Source organism: Vicia villosa, linkage group LG7 (assembly GCF_029867415.1).
Source record: "Vicia villosa cultivar HV-30 ecotype Madison, WI linkage group LG7, Vvil1.0, whole genome shotgun sequence".
In the NCBI taxonomy this organism is placed as follows: Eukaryota; Viridiplantae; Streptophyta; class Magnoliopsida; order Fabales; family Fabaceae; genus Vicia; species Vicia villosa.
The window spans coordinates 106,021,397-106,043,030 of NC_081186.1; the positions used below are offsets into that span (position 1 = coordinate 106,021,397).

General features: G+C 30.5%; 2 protein-coding genes across 2 annotated transcripts; both read right to left on the reverse strand.

The window, feature by feature from the left end:
* Nucleotides 1-15,510: 15,510 nt before the first annotated feature.
* Nucleotides 15,511-16,129, reverse strand: LOC131618180 (uncharacterized). Its single transcript, XM_058889441.1, has 2 exons — nucleotides 16,015-16,129; nucleotides 15,511-15,906 (listed from the first exon to the last, which is right to left on the reverse strand). The coding sequence occupies exons 1-2, from the start codon at nucleotides 16,082-16,084 to the stop codon at nucleotides 15,638-15,640; spliced, it is 339 nt and encodes a 112-aa protein (XP_058745424.1). The 5' UTR covers nucleotides 16,085-16,129; the 3' UTR covers nucleotides 15,511-15,637.
* A 3,080-nt stretch (nucleotides 16,130-19,209) lies between these two features.
* Nucleotides 19,210-19,842, reverse strand: LOC131618181 (uncharacterized). The gene is made up of 2 exons (XM_058889442.1): nucleotides 19,744-19,842; nucleotides 19,210-19,635 (listed from the first exon to the last, which is right to left on the reverse strand). Exons 1-2 carry the CDS (start codon nucleotides 19,811-19,813, stop codon nucleotides 19,373-19,375), a joined length of 333 nt encoding a protein of 110 aa, XP_058745425.1. The 5' UTR covers nucleotides 19,814-19,842; the 3' UTR covers nucleotides 19,210-19,372.
* Between the last annotated feature and the right edge of the window lie 1,792 nt (nucleotides 19,843-21,634).

A 21,634-nucleotide genomic window follows, 5' to 3' on the forward strand; every position in this document is an offset into this window, starting at 1 on the left:
ATCAATCAATATCAGATTTGATGATAAGCTTGGTCTTGAAAAGCCAAAGCAGTTTGAGAATTTTGCAGATATAGATATCTCAATTTCAGAAGCTGAAGAACCAAGAAGCAAAGTATCAGAAGCTGAAGAACCCAGAAGAAAAGTATCAGAAGATCAAGTTGTTGCTTCTTTAGAGAATCTCAGAATTTTTGAAGAACCAACTGTCAGAAGATCTTCTAGACTCAACTCTGCTCACCCAGAAGATGTCATTCTTGGAAAGAAAGATGATCCTATCAAAACAAGAGCATTCTTTAAGAACAATGCAGAATGTCAATTAAGTCTTGTTTCTCTGATCGAGCCAACTTCTGTTGAGCAAGCTCTAGAAGATGCAGACTGGATAATTGCCATGCAAGAAGAACTAAATCAGTTTACAAGGAATGGTGTGTGGGATCTTGTTCCTAGACCAAAAGGATTTAACATCATTGGCACGGAGTGGGTCTTCAGTAACAAGCTATGCGAAAAAGGAGAAGTTGTAAGAAACAAAGCCTGACTGGTTGCTCAGGGCTATAGTCAGCAAGAAGGTATTGACTATACAGAAACCTTTGCACCAGTGGCCAGGTTAGAATCTATTCGCTTATTGATTTCTTTTGCCACTCAACATAACATCACTCTATATCAGATGGATGTTAAGAGTGCCTTCTTAAATGGTTATATAGATGAGGAATTCTATGTCCACCAACCTCCTTGTTTTGAAGACTCTAGGTCTCCAGATCATGTTTTTAAACTAAAGAAATCATTATATGGATTGAAGCAAGGTCCTAGAGCTTGGTATGAAAGATTAAGTTCTTTCCTTCTGGATAATGGTTTCACTTGAGGAAAAGTGGATACTACTCTCTTTAGTAAAACCTTTAAAAAGGATATTTTAATTTGCCAAATTTATGTTGATGATATTATCTTCGGAACATCTAATGCTACACTTGGAAAGGAGTTTGTTAAGTCTATGCAGGCTGAGTTTGAGATGAGCATGATGGGAGAACTCAAGTATTTCCTTGGGATCCAGATCAATCAAACATCAGAAGGAACGTATGTTCATCAAACCAAATATGTGAAAGAACTTCTGAAGAAGTTTAATCTTTCTGAAATCAAAGAAGCAAAGACTCCTATGCATCCAAACGTGTATCTTAGGTAAGGATGAGGTAAGTAAGAAGGTATATCAGAAGTTGTACAGAGGTATGATTAGATCTCTTCCATATCTTACTGCTTCTAGACCTGATATTTTATTCAGTGTTTGTCTGTGTGCAAGATTCCAATCAGATCCTAGAGAATCTCACTTAACAGCTGTTAAGAGAATTCTGAGGTATCTGAAAGGTACTACTAATGTTGGTTTAGTCTACAGAAGATCTAAAGAATACAACTTAGTAGGATTCTGCGATGCTGATTACGTTGGAGATAGAATTGAAAGGAAGAGTACTTCTGGAAGTTGTCAATTTCTTGGAAGTCATTTGATCTCCTGGTACAGCAAGAAGCAAGCTACCATTGCCCTCTCTACAACAGAAGAAGAATATGTTGCTGCTGCTGGGTGTAGTACACAGATGCTCTGGATGAAGAGTCAGCTAGAAGATTATCAGATATATGAGAGTAACATTCCTATCTTCTGTGATAATACTTCTGCTATTTGTTTGTCTAAGAATCCAATCTTACATTCCAAAGCTAAACATATTGAGATCAAACATCATTTCATTAGGGACTATGTTCAGAAGGGTGTTCTTTCTTTGAACTTTGTTGATACAGACCATCAATGGGCCGATATCTTTACAAAACCCCTTGCTGAAGATAGGTTTAAGTTCATTCTGAAGAATATCAGTATGGATTTATGCCCAAAATGAGAAGATGAGAAGTTCTGATGTATGGATTAGTTTTGAAATGATTATGTTCTATCTTCTTATAAGATGTTCTGATGTTGATCAATTAGAAGTTCTGATTCTGTTATTACTAACGTTTCATTATCTAAGTTGATTCAGAATCTCTTTTAAAGCAAAACAGCTGTCACCAGCTTTCCAGATGTTGAACACGTGTTCACTCTATTTGGAAAAGTACGCGTGCAGTTGAGGAGACGCCGCCCTAGGTAACTGTGCAAATCATTTCAAATATTACGTTATCTCTCCTAACGTCATTTCTCATTAAATGCATTTGATTCTATGTTTTTCTGTAATTATGTTCATTCAAACGCATATTGCATTTCATTTCAAATCCGTCTCTATATAAACTCATCTCCATAACAATTCATCTCTTTACATTCTCTCTCTTCATTCATTGTCTCTTTCATTCATTGTCTCTTTCATTCATCTCTCTCTTTCTCATTTTTCATAAACCCTAGTTTCTAAACCGAATCTCAGAGAAAATTCATCTTCATCCACCTTCACCACAGATTCTACATCTTCTCTAACTCATTCTTTACCTTCAAGAAATTCCAAACCCTATTGCCTTCTGTACTCTGATTATCGTTTCACCTTTAATCCTCCTGAACCCTTCTTGATGTCTGTTTTGACCTGTTCAAGCTTAAGTTCAGAACAAGGATGGAAACTTTGAGAGCTGCTCATGACTCCAAGCTGGATCATGTTGCTATTCGCAGTTTATGGAAAATCTTTAAGAAGGACTTTCAATTTGATGCTATGAACATCCAAAAGAGATGCGTGGCTGAGGCATCTGACTCTTCTGGTTACTGCTTGGAACTTGATGATGGTAAGTACTATCATCCTATCAGAAGATGGATATCTCTTGAGGAGAAGAAGTTTGTATATGAGGTGGAGGATGAACCATGCCTTGCAATGGTCGTATGGAAGCCTCAATTTCTTGTTCTGACTAGAGACTTTCAGTCATTATTCAACTGGTTAAGGGAGAATCCCTCAGAGAAAGCACCATATATGGTATATCCAGCTGTTGAATACCCATCAGAAATTGCTGCTCCTACACCTCCAAGGAATCTGGCTGAGATCCTTCAGACTCTTGCAAATTCTGATTCTTATATCCCTGTTCCAGAATATTATGAAGATGCTTCTATGTCAGAAGCTGATGCTGAGACCCAAGATGCTGAGAATCATCCTGCTGATAAACTTCCTGTTCAGGAAAATTAAGATGATGTTCTCATGATTGATGCTGCTGTTGAGCATGCTACTCCTTTGAATGATAGCTGTGAAGCTTCTTCTGATGAACCTTTTCTTCTGGTGAACGCCATGAAGGCTCTTCAAAAGAATCAAGTTGATCTTGCTTCTCGTTTGGATAAGCATGAAGATACTCACAATGATTTTCGCTCATTCATGAAGACGCAGACATAAAGCACTTCTGAGATTCAAAACCTTATGGCCAAGATAGTTTCTAAGCTAGGCTAGTCATAGTCCTTTGGTCTTAGTTGTTTTCTTATTTCTTGCATCTGTTTCTTGCATCTGCTTCTATCCTTTTATATCTTCTGATATTTTATTAATCAATGAAATATTATCTTATTCTCTCATATTGTTTGTTTTTCATCTGAATCTTTTGTATGCTTTTTGATGTTATTACAAAAAGGGGGAGAAACGTGATAATTGATTTGGTTTATTATATCAGTTGCTGGGAGTAAGTCTCAACATTCCTAACATTATTTGCAAGTTCTATGTCTTTGAGATTTTTTTGCAGGATTGAAGATATTCTGAAAAAGCTCAACATGAGAAGCAAATACATGGGGAAAATCAATTCTATAAAGAAACATGTTCTTGGAATTGAAGCAAGCTTAGTGTTGTGAAGCTTCAAGATCAGAAGCAAGAAGGAAGAATGTTCTGATATTCTCGTGGCAGAATATGCTCTAACACATTCTTATCCCTAATATGTTCTAATACATATTTCCTTTAAGAACTTATCAAAGTTTGCTCTGATATTTTTCTAGCATTGCTCTGATACATGTTCTTTCTTAAAAGAATGTTCTGATTCATTCATGCTCTCACTATTTCTGTCTAGTTTGTTCTGAAACATTTCAGGATGTAAAGATGCTCTGATGATGCTCTGGTAAATTCAAGAATGTTCTGATACAATCAAGCATGCAATGATTCAAGAAGAAATTCAAAGCTCTGAAGTTGTCCTATGGAAGCAAGAAGCAGAAGCTCTGAATGTTCTGAAGTTCTAGGCAAATGTGAACGTCTCGACTGAAATGGAAAATACTCAGGGAAGTCTTTTATTTATAAATTCTCCTAGTATTTATTTCAGGGGGAGATTGTTAATCTCAGGGGGAGACACATTCACACACTATATTTATATGCTCATGCTATAACTGTGTAATTGTCTTTAGTCATCTGATATTCTGATTGCAAATTCATATCAATTATATATGTTTTTGTCATCATCAAAAAGGGGGAGATTGTTAGAACAAGAATTATTCTGATCAATATTCTTAGTTTTGATGATAACATTATATATGAATTTTGTATAAGACAATGTGGTACTCTAATCCTATGCATTTTCCATTTCAGGAAATATATAAAGAGTATGCACAATTCAGCGCAAGAAGCACTGACTCAGAAGGTTCATGTATGCAACATCAGAACATGGTCTAGCAAGACATCAGAAGATGGTCAAGTAGAATCAGAACATGGTCTATTGAAGCATCAGAAGAACTTGAGATCAGAAGCAGAAGCACTGAAGTTCTTATGGTATCACGCTAGAAGCACTTCAAAGTCAGGAGACAAGAAGATGCTCTGCACCAAGCTGTTTGACTCTGATTAATTCAAACGTTGTATCTACAAACATCCGATCAGAAGCAAGTACAAGATGGCAGGCTACGCTGACTGACAAAAGGAACGTTAGAAGCTATTAAAGGCAAAGTCAGTTAAAGCAGGAAAAGCAAGGCTCGAGGTAGTTGACAAAAGAGTGAAACATTAAATGCAATGCTGTACAGATCACGCAACGCATTAAATGCTCCCAATGGTCATCTTCTCATAACGCCTATCAATAGAAGCTCTTATGAGAAGCTGAAGACACAACTCTTGCGCAAAAATACAGAAACGCTGTCAAATTCAAAAGCTCTCAAACTTCATCTTCATTTGTAATATCTTAGTGAGATTTAAGCTTAGAACTTATGAGAAATATCACAGTTGTGATTATAGCTTATTAAGAAGCATTGTAATACCCTATAAGAATTTGTTTATATTCATTTGTAAAAGGTTCCTAGAGTGATCAGGTTGTGATCAAAATACTCTAGAAGACTTAGAGGGTATCTAAGTGGAAAACCATTGTAATCAAGGTTGATTAGTGGATTAAATCCTCGGGTGAGGTAAATCACTCTAAGGGGGTGGACTAGAGTAGTTTCGTTAACAACGAACCAGGATAAAAATCTTTGTGCAATTGTTTTTATCTTAAGAGTTTTTAAAGTCACACTTATTCAACCCCCCCCCCCCCCTTTCTAAGTGTTTTTCTATCCTTCACTGGGTATTTTACCGCCCCTGGTTTTTTTTACCAATCCCCCCTGTCAAAATATTATTTATAAATTAATAATATTTTGATTTTTGTTGATATCTAAATTAAAACAAACATAATTCAAAGAATATGAAAAAATGTACACATAGTACTTAGTACTTGTTGATTTCTCTAAAAAATTAAAGATATATAATTGTTAGTAAGATTTTGTAACATAAATTAATGGGGTTTGGTTTAGTTTGTAAAATACAAACCGCAAACTGAACCAAGCCGCGTAATTCTATTAAAAATGACTCAAACACATCTAAATCAAATGCAATTTTTTACAGTTTCGATTTGGTGTGGTTTGGTTGAAAGTTTTTTATTTGGGTCTGTACAGTTTTAAACATCTGGGTTCTTTGAATGATGTTTTTTTATCTAATGTCTAAAGAATGATATACATGAAATTGCATTTTTAGATAAATATTTTATAAAAAATTCAATAAAATACATTTTTGTCAAAATATCATTTATAAATTAATAATATTTTAAATTTTTGTTGATATGTAAATTAAAATAAACATCATTAAAAAAATATGAAAAAATATACACATAGTACTTAGTAAATGTTGATTTCTCTAAAGAATTAAAGATATGTAATTGTTAGTAAGATTTTGTAACATAATTAATGCGGTTTGGTTTAGTTTGTAAAATACAAATCGCAAATTGAACCAAACCGCACAATTCCATTAAAATTACCTAAATACATCTAAATCAAATGCATTTTTTTACAGTTTCGATTTAGTGTGATTTAGTTGACATTTTTTTTATTTGGGTCTGTTCAATTTTAAACATATGGGTATTTTACCGCCCCTCCCATATGCGATAATTTTGGCCAAGATTCGCCTACGTGGACAAAAATAAATTTGTTGACTGTGTAATTGTTGTACACGTGGAATTTTTTAATTTTTTTAAAATTTCCACGTGGAAATTCGTATTTTTTTTGAATTTTTTTGAATTTTTTTTTTTAAAAAAAAAATTAATCCAATATGCTGACATGGAATTATGTATTTTTTTTGTAATTATTTTAAATTCCACGTAGATATTTTATTTTAAGTTTTCAAAATTTAAAAGATAGAAAATTATAAAATTTTGTGGCCAATGGGTGTTGAACCTATGACCTCCATGCGAAATGCAATAGGCGCTACCATTAGGCCACCTTATTCTTCACGAAAACTTTTGCTTCTCAATTGTATTTTTTTTTAATTATCAATTCTCAATTGTATATGTTAAATAAATGTTTGTCATATTTGATATTTTCATTATGTTTAAACTATTTTATATTGAGTAATGTATCATTATATTTAATAATAAATAATAAAATCTTATTATTCAATTAATATTCTTTTATATTTATTATTATATGTTAAAAAGTCATTTTAGTTTATTTCAAAATAATTAAAGAGTATAATTTCATTAATAGTTATATGTTAAAATGATTAAAAATATAATAAATAATACATGGATTTTAAATAATAATAAACTTGAATAAAATTAAAATGTGTTTTTAAAATAATATATAGAAATAAACTGACATTAATTTAAATATAATCCATAGTTTATATTTGAATAAATAAACTATAGTATATATTTAAAAATAAACTGAAATTAATTTTTATAAATAATAATAAATTGATATATATATATATATATATATATAAATAAATTGAAATTAATTTTTAATATATAATAATAAACTGAAATTAATTTGTAATATATAGTATATATTTGAATAAACTGAAATAAAAATATTTGAATAAACTGAAATTAATTTTTAATATATAATAATAAACTGAAATTATTTAGATTCTACTATTCATTTTACTATATTTAAAAAATAAAAAAATATTAATTTATTAACATTTTAATATATATTTGTTATTAACATGTCAAAACAATAAAATCATTGACTAATATAACATACTGAAAATAAAAGCAATCTAAAATTATTTAGATTCTACTATCCATTTTACTATATTTATACAATAAAATGAAATAAACAATAAAACAATATTATTTTATTAACAATTTAACATATATTTATTATTAATATATCAAATAAAATAACAATTAATCAATATAACATATACAACCGAGAAGTAAAAGATTGCATAAAAAAAACAAGGTGGTCTAGGTGGTAGCACCCATTGCTTGGTGCATTGAGGTCATGGGTTTAACACCCATTGGCCACAAAATTTTAGAGTTTTTCATAAAAGCACTTTTACAAAAAACAAATGGGATAAAAGCATTTTTAGAGTAATTGGGAGAAAAGCATTTTTAAAAAAAAAAAAGAAATTCCACGTGGAAATTAAAAAAAAAAATTAAAAATTTAAAAAATGCCACGTATGCAGCAAATACACAGTCAGCATGCCACGTAGGCAAGATTCTAAAAATCTTGGCCAAAAAAATGGAACAGGGGCTTTAATGATGGAATCTTTTTTTTTAAGGTCTATCTTAAAAAAAAAATTTAAGGGGGTGTAAACCAAAACACGCTTATATGGCAAGGAGGCAAAAGTCATTTAACCCTTAATTTTATTTCAAAATAAATCAAAACCATTCAAAAAAACTTGCACCATTTTCATGTTATATTATTTTGTTTATATTATCTTGCTAATTTAACATGCTAATAACCTTAGCATCTTCGAAACCTGCATGCTAGATCCATCTTCGACTACAACATGCACATTTCGACACCAGCATGTGAATAACCTTCGACTTCATGCTTAACGCTGTCGAACAGTCGAACTAAGAAGCTACCCTTCGATCATACTAGAGTTCGATCCAATATTTCACAGACCTTAATCAAATAGTTAGATTTATGCATGCGCTAAAATGATTTAGTAATCAACCCTAGAATCACAATTATGTTAGTAGACTTAATTACGAAAAATAAACCAAACTACTAAATTGACAAGCAACAAAACACAAACTTAGGAAAAATCTAGGAGGTAGAAAAACTTCAGTCTCCCTCTTTTTTACTTTGATACCCCTGAAATATTGCAAAGTACCACAAATAGTATAAAATACATAAATAAAATGTATACTCACATTACAACTTCTTCCTATCTTTAATAAGATCAAAAAGAGATAAATGGTAATGAGCCTAAACGCTAAATAACCACCAAAAGAGAAAATAATCTAGAGAAAACAAAATCAAACATAACTAAGAAGGATATACATCAAATAAGAAGAATATATAACATATACCCAAGATATAACACATAACAAATGCAAAAAGTATGTGTAATACGACATGAAATAAAAAAAACTTCAAGTGATTAAGACATACATAAATCAAAGATTAAATAATGAACGAACAATTCAAAAAGATGTTCAAAATGTACATGAACAAAAGATGCACTTAACAAGGTTTTAAATGCACGGTGAAAAATCATTCAACAGCTAAGAAAATATGAACGTAAATCGACATATAAGAAGTAAACACATAGACAAATAGACCAAATTAAAAATATATATAATTAAAGGTTGAAGTTATCACACCAGTAGAGTTGATTAGAAGTAACTTGTTACACAAGAAATGTTAGTTTACAATAAACAATATAGCAAAATTAAATGAGATAGAATGTGAATCTATTTATAACACGAAGAATCCAAGATTCGCAGTTCCATAGGAATCTTGCAAAAAGCCTCTATGGATAGAAATTTTGTAAAAATATCAGTTAACTGATTTTTCGTACCCACATACTCACAAACAACATTTCCTTTTTAAACATGATCTACAAGGAAACAGTTGTGAATATAGAACATGGTTCTTAGTAAGACTTATATTTCCAGTGTTATCATATATTATTGGAACACAATTGTGGTTTAAATTTTAATACATTAGTCATTGCTTTAGCCATAAGACTTGTGCACAACAGTAATCAGCGGCTACACATTTAGTCTCAATGGTAGAAAGAGTAACATTATGCTACTTCTTACTATTCCAAGAAAATAAACAATTCTCAAACAAATGACAAGTACCACTAGTACTCTTCATATCCTATTCACACCCATAAAAGTTAGAATCATAGAATCCTACTAAGATACACTCGCTTCTTTTGGGAAACCAAAAATTGTGATGCAAGGTGTGGAACCACATATTTGCAGGTTATTTTAGATGTGATCAAAGCAAAAAGTAAGACATGGCTATCATGGTTTGGTTTTGATGATGACAACTTGGTTGATGAATATTTATGAAGATGCAACCTTTGAAGATGGCCTATGAATATTTAATATAATCATAAAGCATAAAGTCAAGAGAGAATGTCAAGCGGTTAAAAATGCACATGATAGTTGTAGCAACCTGCCCTAAAAATATAGATTTAGAGTCGCCACCTATTCTACCAGGGAGAATAGAAAACCCTATGCAGTTAAGAGATATGGGTAAGTTATTATATTCAGGTCAAGGGAAGATGTTAGGCACCCTTAACCTTTTCCTAAGGTTTTAAGTTTAAGGCAAAGGTTTGTGGCTAAAGATGTTAAGGTTTAGGGTTTATAGCTAAGGAAATGAATAAGTTGAAAGGTGAGATTTTGGGGAAGGGGACTCGCCTTGTTACCAAGTGCCTACGTACCTCCTTATGGAGGATCAGAGTCTACGTAGTTCGGGGCAAGGTTGTACGCCTTAGAATTAATATGAGGTTGTTTGAAGGTATTTTGAATTACCTTATCGCAGTTTTGAAATTTGTAGTTTGAAGATGGAAATGTGTTTTAATAAGGCATACAACCCTAATTATAATATGTTCTATTAATCGCGATGATTAATAGGTTTAATCACCATAATTAACAGATTTAATAAAGAATTGCTAATTATTCTAATCGATAGATTCGATTATCACCATTAGCAAATTGAATGTTTTAATTAGATTATTTTAATTAGGAGGAAAATATTTATCGTTAATTATCATAATCAATAGATTTGATTAAAACAAATAACGAATTTATAAAAATCACTAATCATCGTAACCAATTGAATCGGTTAAAACCCTTAGTTAATAAACCTTATTTGAATTTATTACTTAACTAATCAAATAATCGATTATTATTCATCGCGACCGACTAATTTAAACGAGACGAATAATAAATGAAATCCTAATAATAAATCATATTATTAATTTAATTTACAAATAAATTATAATGCATAACAAAGAATATTAAGTTTAAATTATTAATTGTGTACATAATATAAAATAACATAAATACCTGGTTTTGATTGCATGTGACTGGGTTGAGTGTCCATGGTATGTGCCTCCATCTTGATGCGTTGGATCCAACATATTGGTTTGATCTAATGGTCTTCGCGTGAGAGTGCATGATGGGCACTCATTGGTCTTGCACAGCTGATCATGAAACCAAGTAATTCCTAAAAAATATTATACATGGCCTGGACTCGAACCCAGGACATGAGAGTGAATCTTCCACGCGCTGGACAATCCAACTGAGTGTGCCTCATGTTAAAGTATTAACCAACATAAATTATATATTAAAACAAAGGAATAATGGAGAGTCAAACACTGATCAGACTGGGCCCACGCGCAACCAATAGCAAGGTGAGAGAAGAACGGAGGACTTTGACTGGCCTATAGTGGAACTGCACGCGTGGAGTCAATAAGTCAAGGCTGCCACGTGGTCGTCTTCTACCTTCACCCCTGCGGAATCACTTGTGAATCTTCCTATGCGTTTTCCTGCGAATTTTTCCGCGAGTTCTTTGTCCTCAATGGCTGCACCCTCAACACCTGCGAAATCAGCAACTAACACAAAGGCAAACAACCCAGATCCACTATATGGGCTCTTGCGAATTCAATGGAACAATTGGTTTGGCCTGAAACCACTTGGAACTTTGGCAACAAAGCATGAAGAGCTTGAAGCCCTAAACATGATGAATCTTGGTTCTGGCCTCAAAATGTGCGAACGATGGTTCTAAACAAACCTAAACATTAGTGTGAAATATATACGTGCATCAAAATCGTTTACAGGCCATGAATCGAGAGTTTAAAAATCAAGAGTTTAGCCAAACCGGTGCAATTTGAAAGAGAGCGTTCTTGGAGGTCTCGAGCTTCAAGGACGATTGGGATGGACCTCTGGGATCTCCAGGAAGAAGATTCGATGCTTGGAACTGAGTAAGAACGGTTGTGGAAAGAATTCTCGTGTGCCCTAGTTTTTCTTATATTTTGGAAGCTTGCAACCCTAATATTCGCTCTCAATTTCGTCCCCCCTTGTGCTGAGTGTGTTGCTGCTCTTATAAGGATTAAATTAGGGTTAGATTATGGGCTTGAATAAAGCATTTCTAGCCTTGGCATGTGAGAGACAAAGTTGTAGAGAATCCAATTTTCTTTAGAATAGGCTTTGGTTGGGAAATTTTTGATACTCCATGTGAAAGTTATGGCCAGTCAAAGTTGGGTTGACTTTCTCCTTAAAACCCCTAATTTAGAAACTTAGGGTTTTGATGATTTTGAAGCTTTTCCTTGATGAATCATGATCGACCTTTGATCAAATGATGAATGATACTTCATAATATTGATGTTAACCAAAAATCAGGAGTTTTGACTATACTTTGACCATAGTTGACTTTTAGTCTAACTAGTCGACTGTGGATCATCTGAGCATTTGAATGAGCAATCCTTGGAATTGAAGCTTGAATTTTGACATGGAGATACCTTGAACCATAATAAACCATATGAAATCCATTGGATCCCTTGATACATCCTTTCTCCTTAGCAAATCCAAAACCCTAATCTTAAGGACCCTTTGATTAGGAGAGTATGCCTTAGATTAACCCTTGAGCCTTGGATCTTTGTATGAATTTTGAAGTGAAATGGGATGGGCAAATTTTGGGGTATGACAATAGTTTGTTCAACCTCTTCCTTCGGTTCAGGCTGATGAACTACAGGTTTTGATGATCACCTTTGATATCCTTTGATGATGAAATTTAACTTGAAGATATAGGTTTGTCTTCTGAATGGGGAATCAAGATTCCTTCTAAACACAAAATGGTGTATAGAAAGTATGGAGCCAGTGTTAGTCCCTTTATAGTGATGATCACAAGTGGAAAACTCTCATTGGAAATTCCTCTTAATTTTTTCGAAGTCTCAAAACCATTTATAGGACAGTCAGAAATTTTTAAAGACATATTTCCTTCTTTACGACTAACTCTTCATTGTAGCGTTCCAGACTGCTTTTCGGATTACCGACTAACCCCAAAAACCAACACGGGTCTTTTCAGCATCTTACCTCACTCACACTTTCCGGGAAACTTCCCAGAAGGTCACTCATCCAAATACTACTCCAACTTAAGCCTTATTAACTATGAAGTTATTATTTGTTAGGCTATGAAAAAGAAGATGCATCTTGTTGGCATAGGTAGTACCAATCAATCCTTATAAGTATTCCTTTAACCATGCAGTCCGATCCCTACACAGTAGTTGTGAAAGCAACAAATTGATCACCCAAAGAAATGACCACATGACAAAGAAATATCTTTCAAATCCACTAGAGATTCGGGAAGAGACCTGGTTTGTTATTGTGAGAAAAAATATTGAGCCCAAGCCTGCATAACCAATTATGAGGGAGTGAGTCAGAGCTCGTCCAAGGATGAACAACAAAAATAACATTAGGTTTGTGAGTCCTAAGAGAAAATTTTAAAGGGGCATTGGCAAGGCCCCTTATGTTTCAAAAAAGGCTGGTCATTTCAAAGGCTAGAAGAGACCAACCTTTGACCTAGTTTCATAAATTTATCTAGGTTTAAGCTTTTCCCCCCTTTTTAGCTCTGACCAAAGTGAATCCCATATTGCTTTGGGTAGCATAATCAGAGTTTAGCAGAAAACCGTACTCATCCTCATCATTTTCCATCATATTAGACCATGAATCTTGAAGGAACTTGTTATTTTGTTGAGATTTTTCCACATGAGAGTTTCCTATGGAATCATTTTCATCATCAATAAGTTGTACGACATCAACAAATTCATGCCCAAGAGAACTAGCATCAGACTCATCCACAACCTCTACAGCTTTAGCTAAAGCTTCAAATTCGTTATAAAGGGCAGATCTCTTAATCACACCATTGGTTTCATGATCCTTACCTACGACAAGCATTTCAGAGATTTTTTCATTGGATTTATCAACATAGGCCTTATCGAAATTAGCATTCCTAACTTGTTCAAAAGTCTTGATTTGGGCCTCTTTGTGCTTTTTTACTTTTGAGTTGGATTGAGTCTCTTGCATATTTCCACCTTATACATTATTACAATGAGTGCAAAAAGGTGGAAAATTCTCATAACCAATAACCACGAAAAAAGCATACCCCTGTCTCTCAACTCGGACATTATAGTTGATTGGTGAGGATAGATCTATTTTTGCCAAAACTTCTACAAAATGGCCAAATGACCTAACAAAAATGGGCTTAATAGCAATTCCATTCGGGCAAATCGGAGTCCCAATGCTAATAGCAATAGCAAAAAGAATATTTGGCCACCAAAATTCATGAGCAAGATCAAATAGTCTAATCCAAACCCGAGCAATAGAAGAACGTTGCAAAGAAGGAATAAAATCTCTAGTCCAAGGAATAAGCTTTTGGATTGAGATTCTAAGACACATTTGACCTAACGTGTTTAACGTCTTCGATGGAGGAGAAAGAGAACTTGTAGTACCTTTTTTCAAGTGAAATGCATATTGCTTAATCGAGTATCACTTTTCCAAGTACCTTTCTCCAAGTGAAATTATTTTTATAAATAGTTTGGCCTTAGAAATAATTTCTTGCTAAAATTTCATGTGTTCCTGTGACCTCTCTCAAAATAAACTCGTATAGTCACAATCCTAACGAACATGGACAAGAAAAAAAAATAGAAGATTTATTTTGTCTTGATGTAGTAAAAGTGAAAATATAATAGATAAGAATCAATTTTTTTTGCAATTTTGAGGATTATTACGACTTTACTTATTTCAAAATTATATAAAATATTTAGTTTGGCATTATTAACTATTTGGTGATAAGATTTTAAACATGATTGAAGGTTTATTTGATATTGTTTCATAAATAAATACAAAAATTTATCAAATTATTATAAGTATTAACCTAAAAAAAATGTAAGAATATATTTATGAGATATTTGACAAATTTTAAAAAATAAATGTTGATAAAATATCAAGTGTGCTATCTTGACATCAACTTTACACTCAATTTTGACGATGTATGCATTGTTCATCATATTTATATGGTGAACAATAATTATTATTTTTTTATGAACATTACCCGTGAACCGTACGTGCATAGTGACTTTTATTAGTAAATAAACGTTCAGATATGAAAAATAATTTAATAGTAAAATAAAGTTGATTAAAAAAATTAAAATGTTAGTTAATGAAATGATAAATTTGGTTAGTAAACGCCTAAATATTAAAAATAATTTTTAATAGTAAAATAAATTTGGTTAATGAAAAATAAAATGTTGGTTAATGAAGTTGGTTAATAAAATAAACGGCCCGATATTAAAATTAATTTCTAATAGTAAAATAAAGTTGGTTAATAAAATCTAAAAATCTAGTCTATGAATTTATAAAGTTAGTTAATCACACAATTTTATATCGGTATCTTTAATCTAAAAATAAAATAAAATTAAAAATTTATATATTTTTAAAAAAATTATTTGTTATTATAATATTTCACTGTTCAACATATTAAAGAAAAGTAAAATGTTATACTTTTTGGTCTCAAAATAACATCTTTGATAAAATATATACTAACTAAAAGATTTGGTGTTAAAATATTCACTAAATCTTATAGCAATGTAAACTCATTTGTTGTTATAGTCAAATAGTAAGTTATAAAAATTCCACTCCATTGAAAAACAACCATGGTTATACCACTGTGTTTTATTCAACTGACAAAAAAATCATCTCTATTGGTTATTGTAATTCTAAACTAATTGTTGGTATAGGATTTAAAATAATAAAGGGTTTTTGTGCTATACCCTTGAATCCTTGATCAAACTATGAGTAAATCAAAATAAAATTATATGAATAATATTGATCTCATTTTTGAAGCACAGAATCAACTACAAAATGTTAAAATGTTGACAATGCAACTGTAAAATATATTATTCTATGATATAAATAAAACATTCTAGCTAGATAATTGCACTCCTCGTAGCAATATCTATTATTATTGGATCAAAATTCAAATCTAACAATAACAATGGCAAAAGTTATGTGGTGCTGGTTCTTTGTAACTAAGAGTTTTGCAAAAGCCTCCTTTTACATCACCGGATTGTTTGCAACGACTGAAACAAGAAGCATCATCATCAGTACCAGGAACACATGCTCCAATAAAGTTGTCAGTACATGGTTTCAACATCTCAGTAAGTCGATAATTCAATGGCACCCAAGAACCTCTTGTTGTTGAATATTTAGCAGTATCCATTTTGACATTCTCAGCAATAGCTTTCTCCAAACCTGTTCACAAAAATTAAATTTGTTTTACTCGTTTCTCTTCCAAATTAATAAGATGTATTCTTAAGAGTCAATAATGATTAGAAAATAATATAAATAAATTCAACTTACCTAAGAATAGGATGATCATGATCACCATGGTGGTGGAAAAGAGTGGAAGTAGTCCAGTTGCCCTAGCCATTTTGAAAATGAATTGTGTTTGAAAATAAGAGTAAGTATGAGCCTTTTTATAGCCAAAAAATCAACTGACATTCTAGCATTACTTTAATATACTTATATAAAATATGTAAAACTTTTTTTTATTTATATAAAGTACTTTGCTATTATTTAAAATTTAAATTTTTAAAAGTATTTATTTTCAATTAATTAAAGAGAAAAAAGGAAATGCACTAACAGTGTAAAGTATTTTTACTCTGTCAACCAATGAGAGACATGCATCAGAATAAATTCCATTTTTAATTTTAAAAAACTAAAATTACATGACAAATAATGCATTTTGATTGGTTGTATGTGTAAAACTGTTTTAACAAACAATACATTATCTTTAAACTCTTAATTAAATTGGATTTATTGATAAAAGATAAATTAACATATAAAATTAAATCCAAATAAATTTTAGCATTGATCATCATTGTTACATTCTAGTTGTTTGATATTCTAGTCTAAATTTAAGTGATCATATTTATTTTTTCTATAAAATTTAAGTTTAAATATACTTTTGATTCTTCTATTTTAATTTTTTAATTTATTTTTACAAGAATTTAACATTTTAGTTTCTTTGGTTAGGATGTTCGCGGTGTAATTTAATTAGGTGCTTTTGACAAAAGATAAATTAACATATAAAATTAAATCAAAATGCATTTTAGCATTTATTCTCATTGTTACTTTCTAGCTGTTTGATTGACATGACATTTTATAATGGTTAAATCTAAATGATCACATTCTGTCCAAAAAAAAAAAAAATTTAAATGATCACATACCACCTTCCCTAAACAAATTTATTTGAGTATATGTTGCCCACTAAACCAGTAACATAATAAAAACATTAATGTGAAATTATAATAATTTTTTATTTATGTATTTTTTTACATAGATACTACCGTATATAACTAGTAACAAACCTATGTGTATGTATGCATCGCATTTTTTAGTGAGATATGATTTTGAACGTGAATTTGTTTGGACATGAAAATAGAAAGTTGAAAAAAAGAAGAAAAAAAAACTTAAAAATAATAGTAAATTTAAGTTAAAATAGTAATACATGTTGAAGACAAAATATAAGCAACAATCTTATGAATAATATGATTAAAAATAAAAATTATCGAAACTGATATTAGATAAGTCTATCTTTTATGTTTTTTTAATAAACTCTTTTAATGAACCTTTAATATAATTTTAAGTATTTATTTAACTTGAACAAGAATTAATCACAAAGCCTCCATTTAGTGCTTATTTGGGTTGTCCTAGTAGCTGAAATTGTCTCTAAATTCAATTTTTTTTATATTAATAATGTAAGGGATTGGTACATAGCTAGATAGAGCAAAGAAAAATCATTGGAAGCCTTGTAAGCCAAAGATTCTTGGTAAAATCTCCTTCAATTAGAAGATTTAGAAAAATATGATAAATTCAGTAAGCAAAGAATCCGGATCCAAGTCACTCTTTCTTAGAGCTAAAGAAAGCTCATTCTCTAACTAAAATTTCCTTCGCGTAGTGAATGGAGGTCAACATGATTTTTTATTATAGGACTCGTGTACTTAGAAGGGATTATGCATTTGATGTTACACGAGTATCATGCTGATAAATATTTGAGTTATATTTATTGAGGTTCTTCTTAGAAAATTTCCAAAAGTTTGAGGAATCGTTTCAGATGTTATTTCCTTTAAATATCTTTTATATGTATTTCTTCATTGGAAATGAGTAGGTAAACTCTATTTTGTTTGTCATAAGATGTAATTAATCAAAACTCTCAAGAGTTACTCTTGATCATTTTTGTCATATATTTTCGTTATTTGCACATACTAATATTTATTCTTACGTTTAATGTTTGTTATAATTTGATAAATTTTAACATGATATATGGATTTAAATTGTTATTTAAAACTACTTTTTAATTCTAGATCAAGAAAAATCATCTATTAAACACAAAAATTTAGAAATAGATTTAGGTTTACCGGTAATTTATTGCATTGGGTAGTTGACCGAGAGATTTTCAATTAAGCAATACAATTTGTTCAGAATTGAAATCTACTAAAGAGTGTTATTTGTTGGCAAACAAGATAGTTTGGTCTTAAAAATAGTTTCTTGCTAAAATTTCATGTGTTTCATGCATTTTCTCATACCAGAGGATGAATCATGTTTTGTGCCCGCATCAATAGTTTGTTTTAAGAGGTTTATGTTTGGGGTTTGGGTAGTGGTGTTTTTATTGAAATACTTGTTGATTTTCTTTTCTCAAGTTTTCGATTATTTATTGTCGAAGTGTTTTTATCGGACTAAACTATTTCCCCCTTTTCTCAATTGATTCCATGCAAGTATTTTTCTTGATTCTAGATGTTCATATGACCTCTATCAAAATAAAATCTCATATATATAATCACAATACTAACCAACATGGACAAGAAGGAAAATAGAAGGTTTTTATGTCTTAATACAGTAAAGGTGAAAATATAATGGACAAGAATCAATTATTTTTGTAATTTTGAGGACTATTACGACTTTATTTATTTCAATATTATATGAAACATTTAATTTGACATTATTAACTATTTAGTGATAAGATTTTAAACATGATTGAAGGTTTATTTGATATTGCTTCATAAATAAATAAATAAATTTATCTAATTTTATGTATTAACCTAAAAAATTGGAAGAATATATTTATGAGATATTTAACAGATTTCAATAAACAAATTTTGATAAAATATATACCAACTAAAAGAGTTGGTATTAAATTATTTTACTAAAGCTTATAGCATTGTAGACTCAATTGTTGTTATAGTAAAATAATAAGTTATAAAAATTCTAGTCAATTGAAAAAAACCATGGTTATAGCACCAGTGTTTTGATCACCTTGACAAAAAAATTATAACTACTGGTATAGGAAAATGAAAAAAGTTTGTTGTGCTATACCCTTGATTTTTACCCCTTTACCAATGGATTATCATTTTCACTATAAGTTAATTTTTTTGTAGTGTTTTAGTCTGCAAAGTTCAATAAATTTGTGTAACTTAAATTATAAATGTATTAGGAATCACAATATAAAATACTTTGTAATTGATTGAAAATATTATTTATCAAACTATGAGCAAATAAAAATGATATTGATCTCAATTTTTAAGCATAGAATAAACTATAAAATGTTTAAAGGATGACAATTCAACTGTAAAATATATTATTCTATGATATAAATCAAACACTCTAGCTAAATTGCACTACTTATAGCAATACCTATTTATTGGTATAAAATTCAAATCTAACAATAGCAATGGCAGAAGTTATGTGGTGCTGGTTCTTTGTAACGAAGAGTTTTGCAAAATCCTCCTTTTTCATCGCCAGATTGTTTGCACATCTTGTCGCAAGAAGCATCATCAGTTCCAGGAACACATGCTCCAATAAAGTTGTCAGTGCATGGTTTCAACGTAGTAAGTCGATAATTCAATGGCACCCAAGAACCTCTTGTTGTTGAATATTTAGCAGTATCCATTTTGACATTCTCACCAATAGCTTTCTCCAAACCTATTCACAAAAATTAAATTTGTTTTACTGGTTTCTCTTCCTAATCAATATGATGTATTCTTAAGAGTCAATAATGAATAGAAAATAATATAAAGAAATTCAACTTACCTAAGAATAGGATGATCATGATCACCATGGTGGTGGAAAAGAGTGGAAGTAGTCCAGATGCCCTAGCCATTTTGAAAATAAATGATGTTTGGAAATAAGAGTAGGTATGAGCCTTTTTATAGCCAAAAAATCAACTTACATTCTTGCATTACTTTAATGTATTTATATAAAATATGTAAAACTTTTTTTTTATTTATATAAAGTACTTTGCTATTATTTAAATTTTTTAATTTTTAAAAGTTTTTATTTATAAAAGATAAATTAAATCCAAATGAATTTTAGCATTGATTCTAGTTGTTTGATATTTTATTTTTTTAATAAAAATTTAGGTTTAAATGTACTTTTGATTCTTTTATTTAATTTTCTTAATAAAAAAATGCAGCTTTGTAGTCTCTTTAGTTAGGGGTGTTGACACCAAAAGTCAGCTGAATCGCAAGAGAAAAAAGCATGCGGTTTAATTTGGTTCGTTTGACTTTTATAAATAAAACTAAACCAATGCGGTTTGGATTCGTTCGATTGGTTCAATTTTTTACTAAAATTTTATTAAGTCATACATACACATATAAAGAAAAACATAATTTTGTGTTTAATCATCCATATATTACCATAAAATAAGTTTATAATTCTCCAAATAAATTTATAATTTAATGCATAAAATTGTGTCTCACCATTTTATCTAATGTCTATAATTCTCCAAATAAATTTATAATTTGATGCATAAAATTGTGTCTCACCATTTTATCTAATGTCTAAAGAACGATATACATGAAATTGCATTCTTAAATAAATATTATTTATAAAGTTCAATAAAATATATTTTTGTCAAAATATTATTTATAAATTAATAATAATTTGATTTTTGTTGATATGTAAATTAAAATAAATATCATTCAGAGATTATGAAAAAATATACACATGGTACTTAGTACTTGTTGATTTCTCTAAAGAATTAAAAAATATATAATTAGGGGTGTTCAAACCAAACCAATCCAATAGAAAACCGCAAACCAAATCAAACCAAACCGAAACCGCAAAAAACCGCATTTGGTTCGGATTAGTTTGAGTCATTTTTTAATAAAACCGCACAGTTCGGTTCGGTTTGCAGTTTGTATTTTGTAAGCCGAACCAAACCACATTATGTTGCAACCTAAATTTTACTTAACTCATATCCAACCCAAACTTAAACCTATTATACATTAGCCTTATAACAATTTTCTCATCCTTACACATATAATTTCAGTCCCGGTCTTCTCAAATCTCTAATAATATTATCGCACCTTCTTTGCCATATACATCTTCTCTTTTCTTCTATAATATCTACTCTCTTATATTCTTTCTTTTTCACCTTCTCATTTTTATGTAAATGTTCTGTATTTCAGTTTCGTTTTTATCGCACATCTTCTTCTCTAATCTCAACATTTTTTTTCTTTTTCACCTTCACTAATCTTTCGTCTCTTTTTTTTTGTTTCATTATAATAATTTTTATATTGTTTTATGCTATTATTTTATATTTAATATTCCACTTTTGTCTAATTTAACTCTTACATATTAAATGGAAAATTGTTGTCAAAATATGACGAGTTTTGTTGTTATTTGATAGTGTATGAATGTCTAAATACAAAATTATATTGTCATCTATATGTGTATGTATGGCTCAATAAAATATTTGCAAAAAACCAAACCAACCGAACCGAACCAAACTCCATTAGTTTGATTTGGTTTGGTTCGGATTTTTTTTAAAAGTCCACCAAACCGCACTATTTTTTCTCTTGCAAGTCGGATGATTTTTTTCGTCAAAATCGCCCAAACCGCACCGCGAACACCCCTATATATAATTGTTAGTAAGATTTTGCAACATAATGAATGCAGATTGATTTGGTTTGTAAAATAC

Coding starts and splice junctions, on each gene's coding strand:
- LOC131618181 (XM_058889442.1), bottom strand. CDS start 19,813: ATGGCTAGGGCATCTGGACTACTTCCACTCTTTTCCACCACCATGGTG. Junction 19,636..19,743: donor CATGATCATCCTATTCTTAG/GTAAGTTGAATT, acceptor TTTTGTGAATAG/GTTTGGAGAAAGCTATTGGT.
- LOC131618180 (XM_058889441.1), bottom strand. CDS start 16,084: ATGGCTAGGGCAACTGGACTACTTCCACTCTTTTCCACCACCATGGTG. Junction 15,907..16,014: donor CATGATCATCCTATTCTTAG/GTAAGTTGAATT, acceptor TTTTGTGAACAG/GTTTGGAGAAAGCTATTGCT.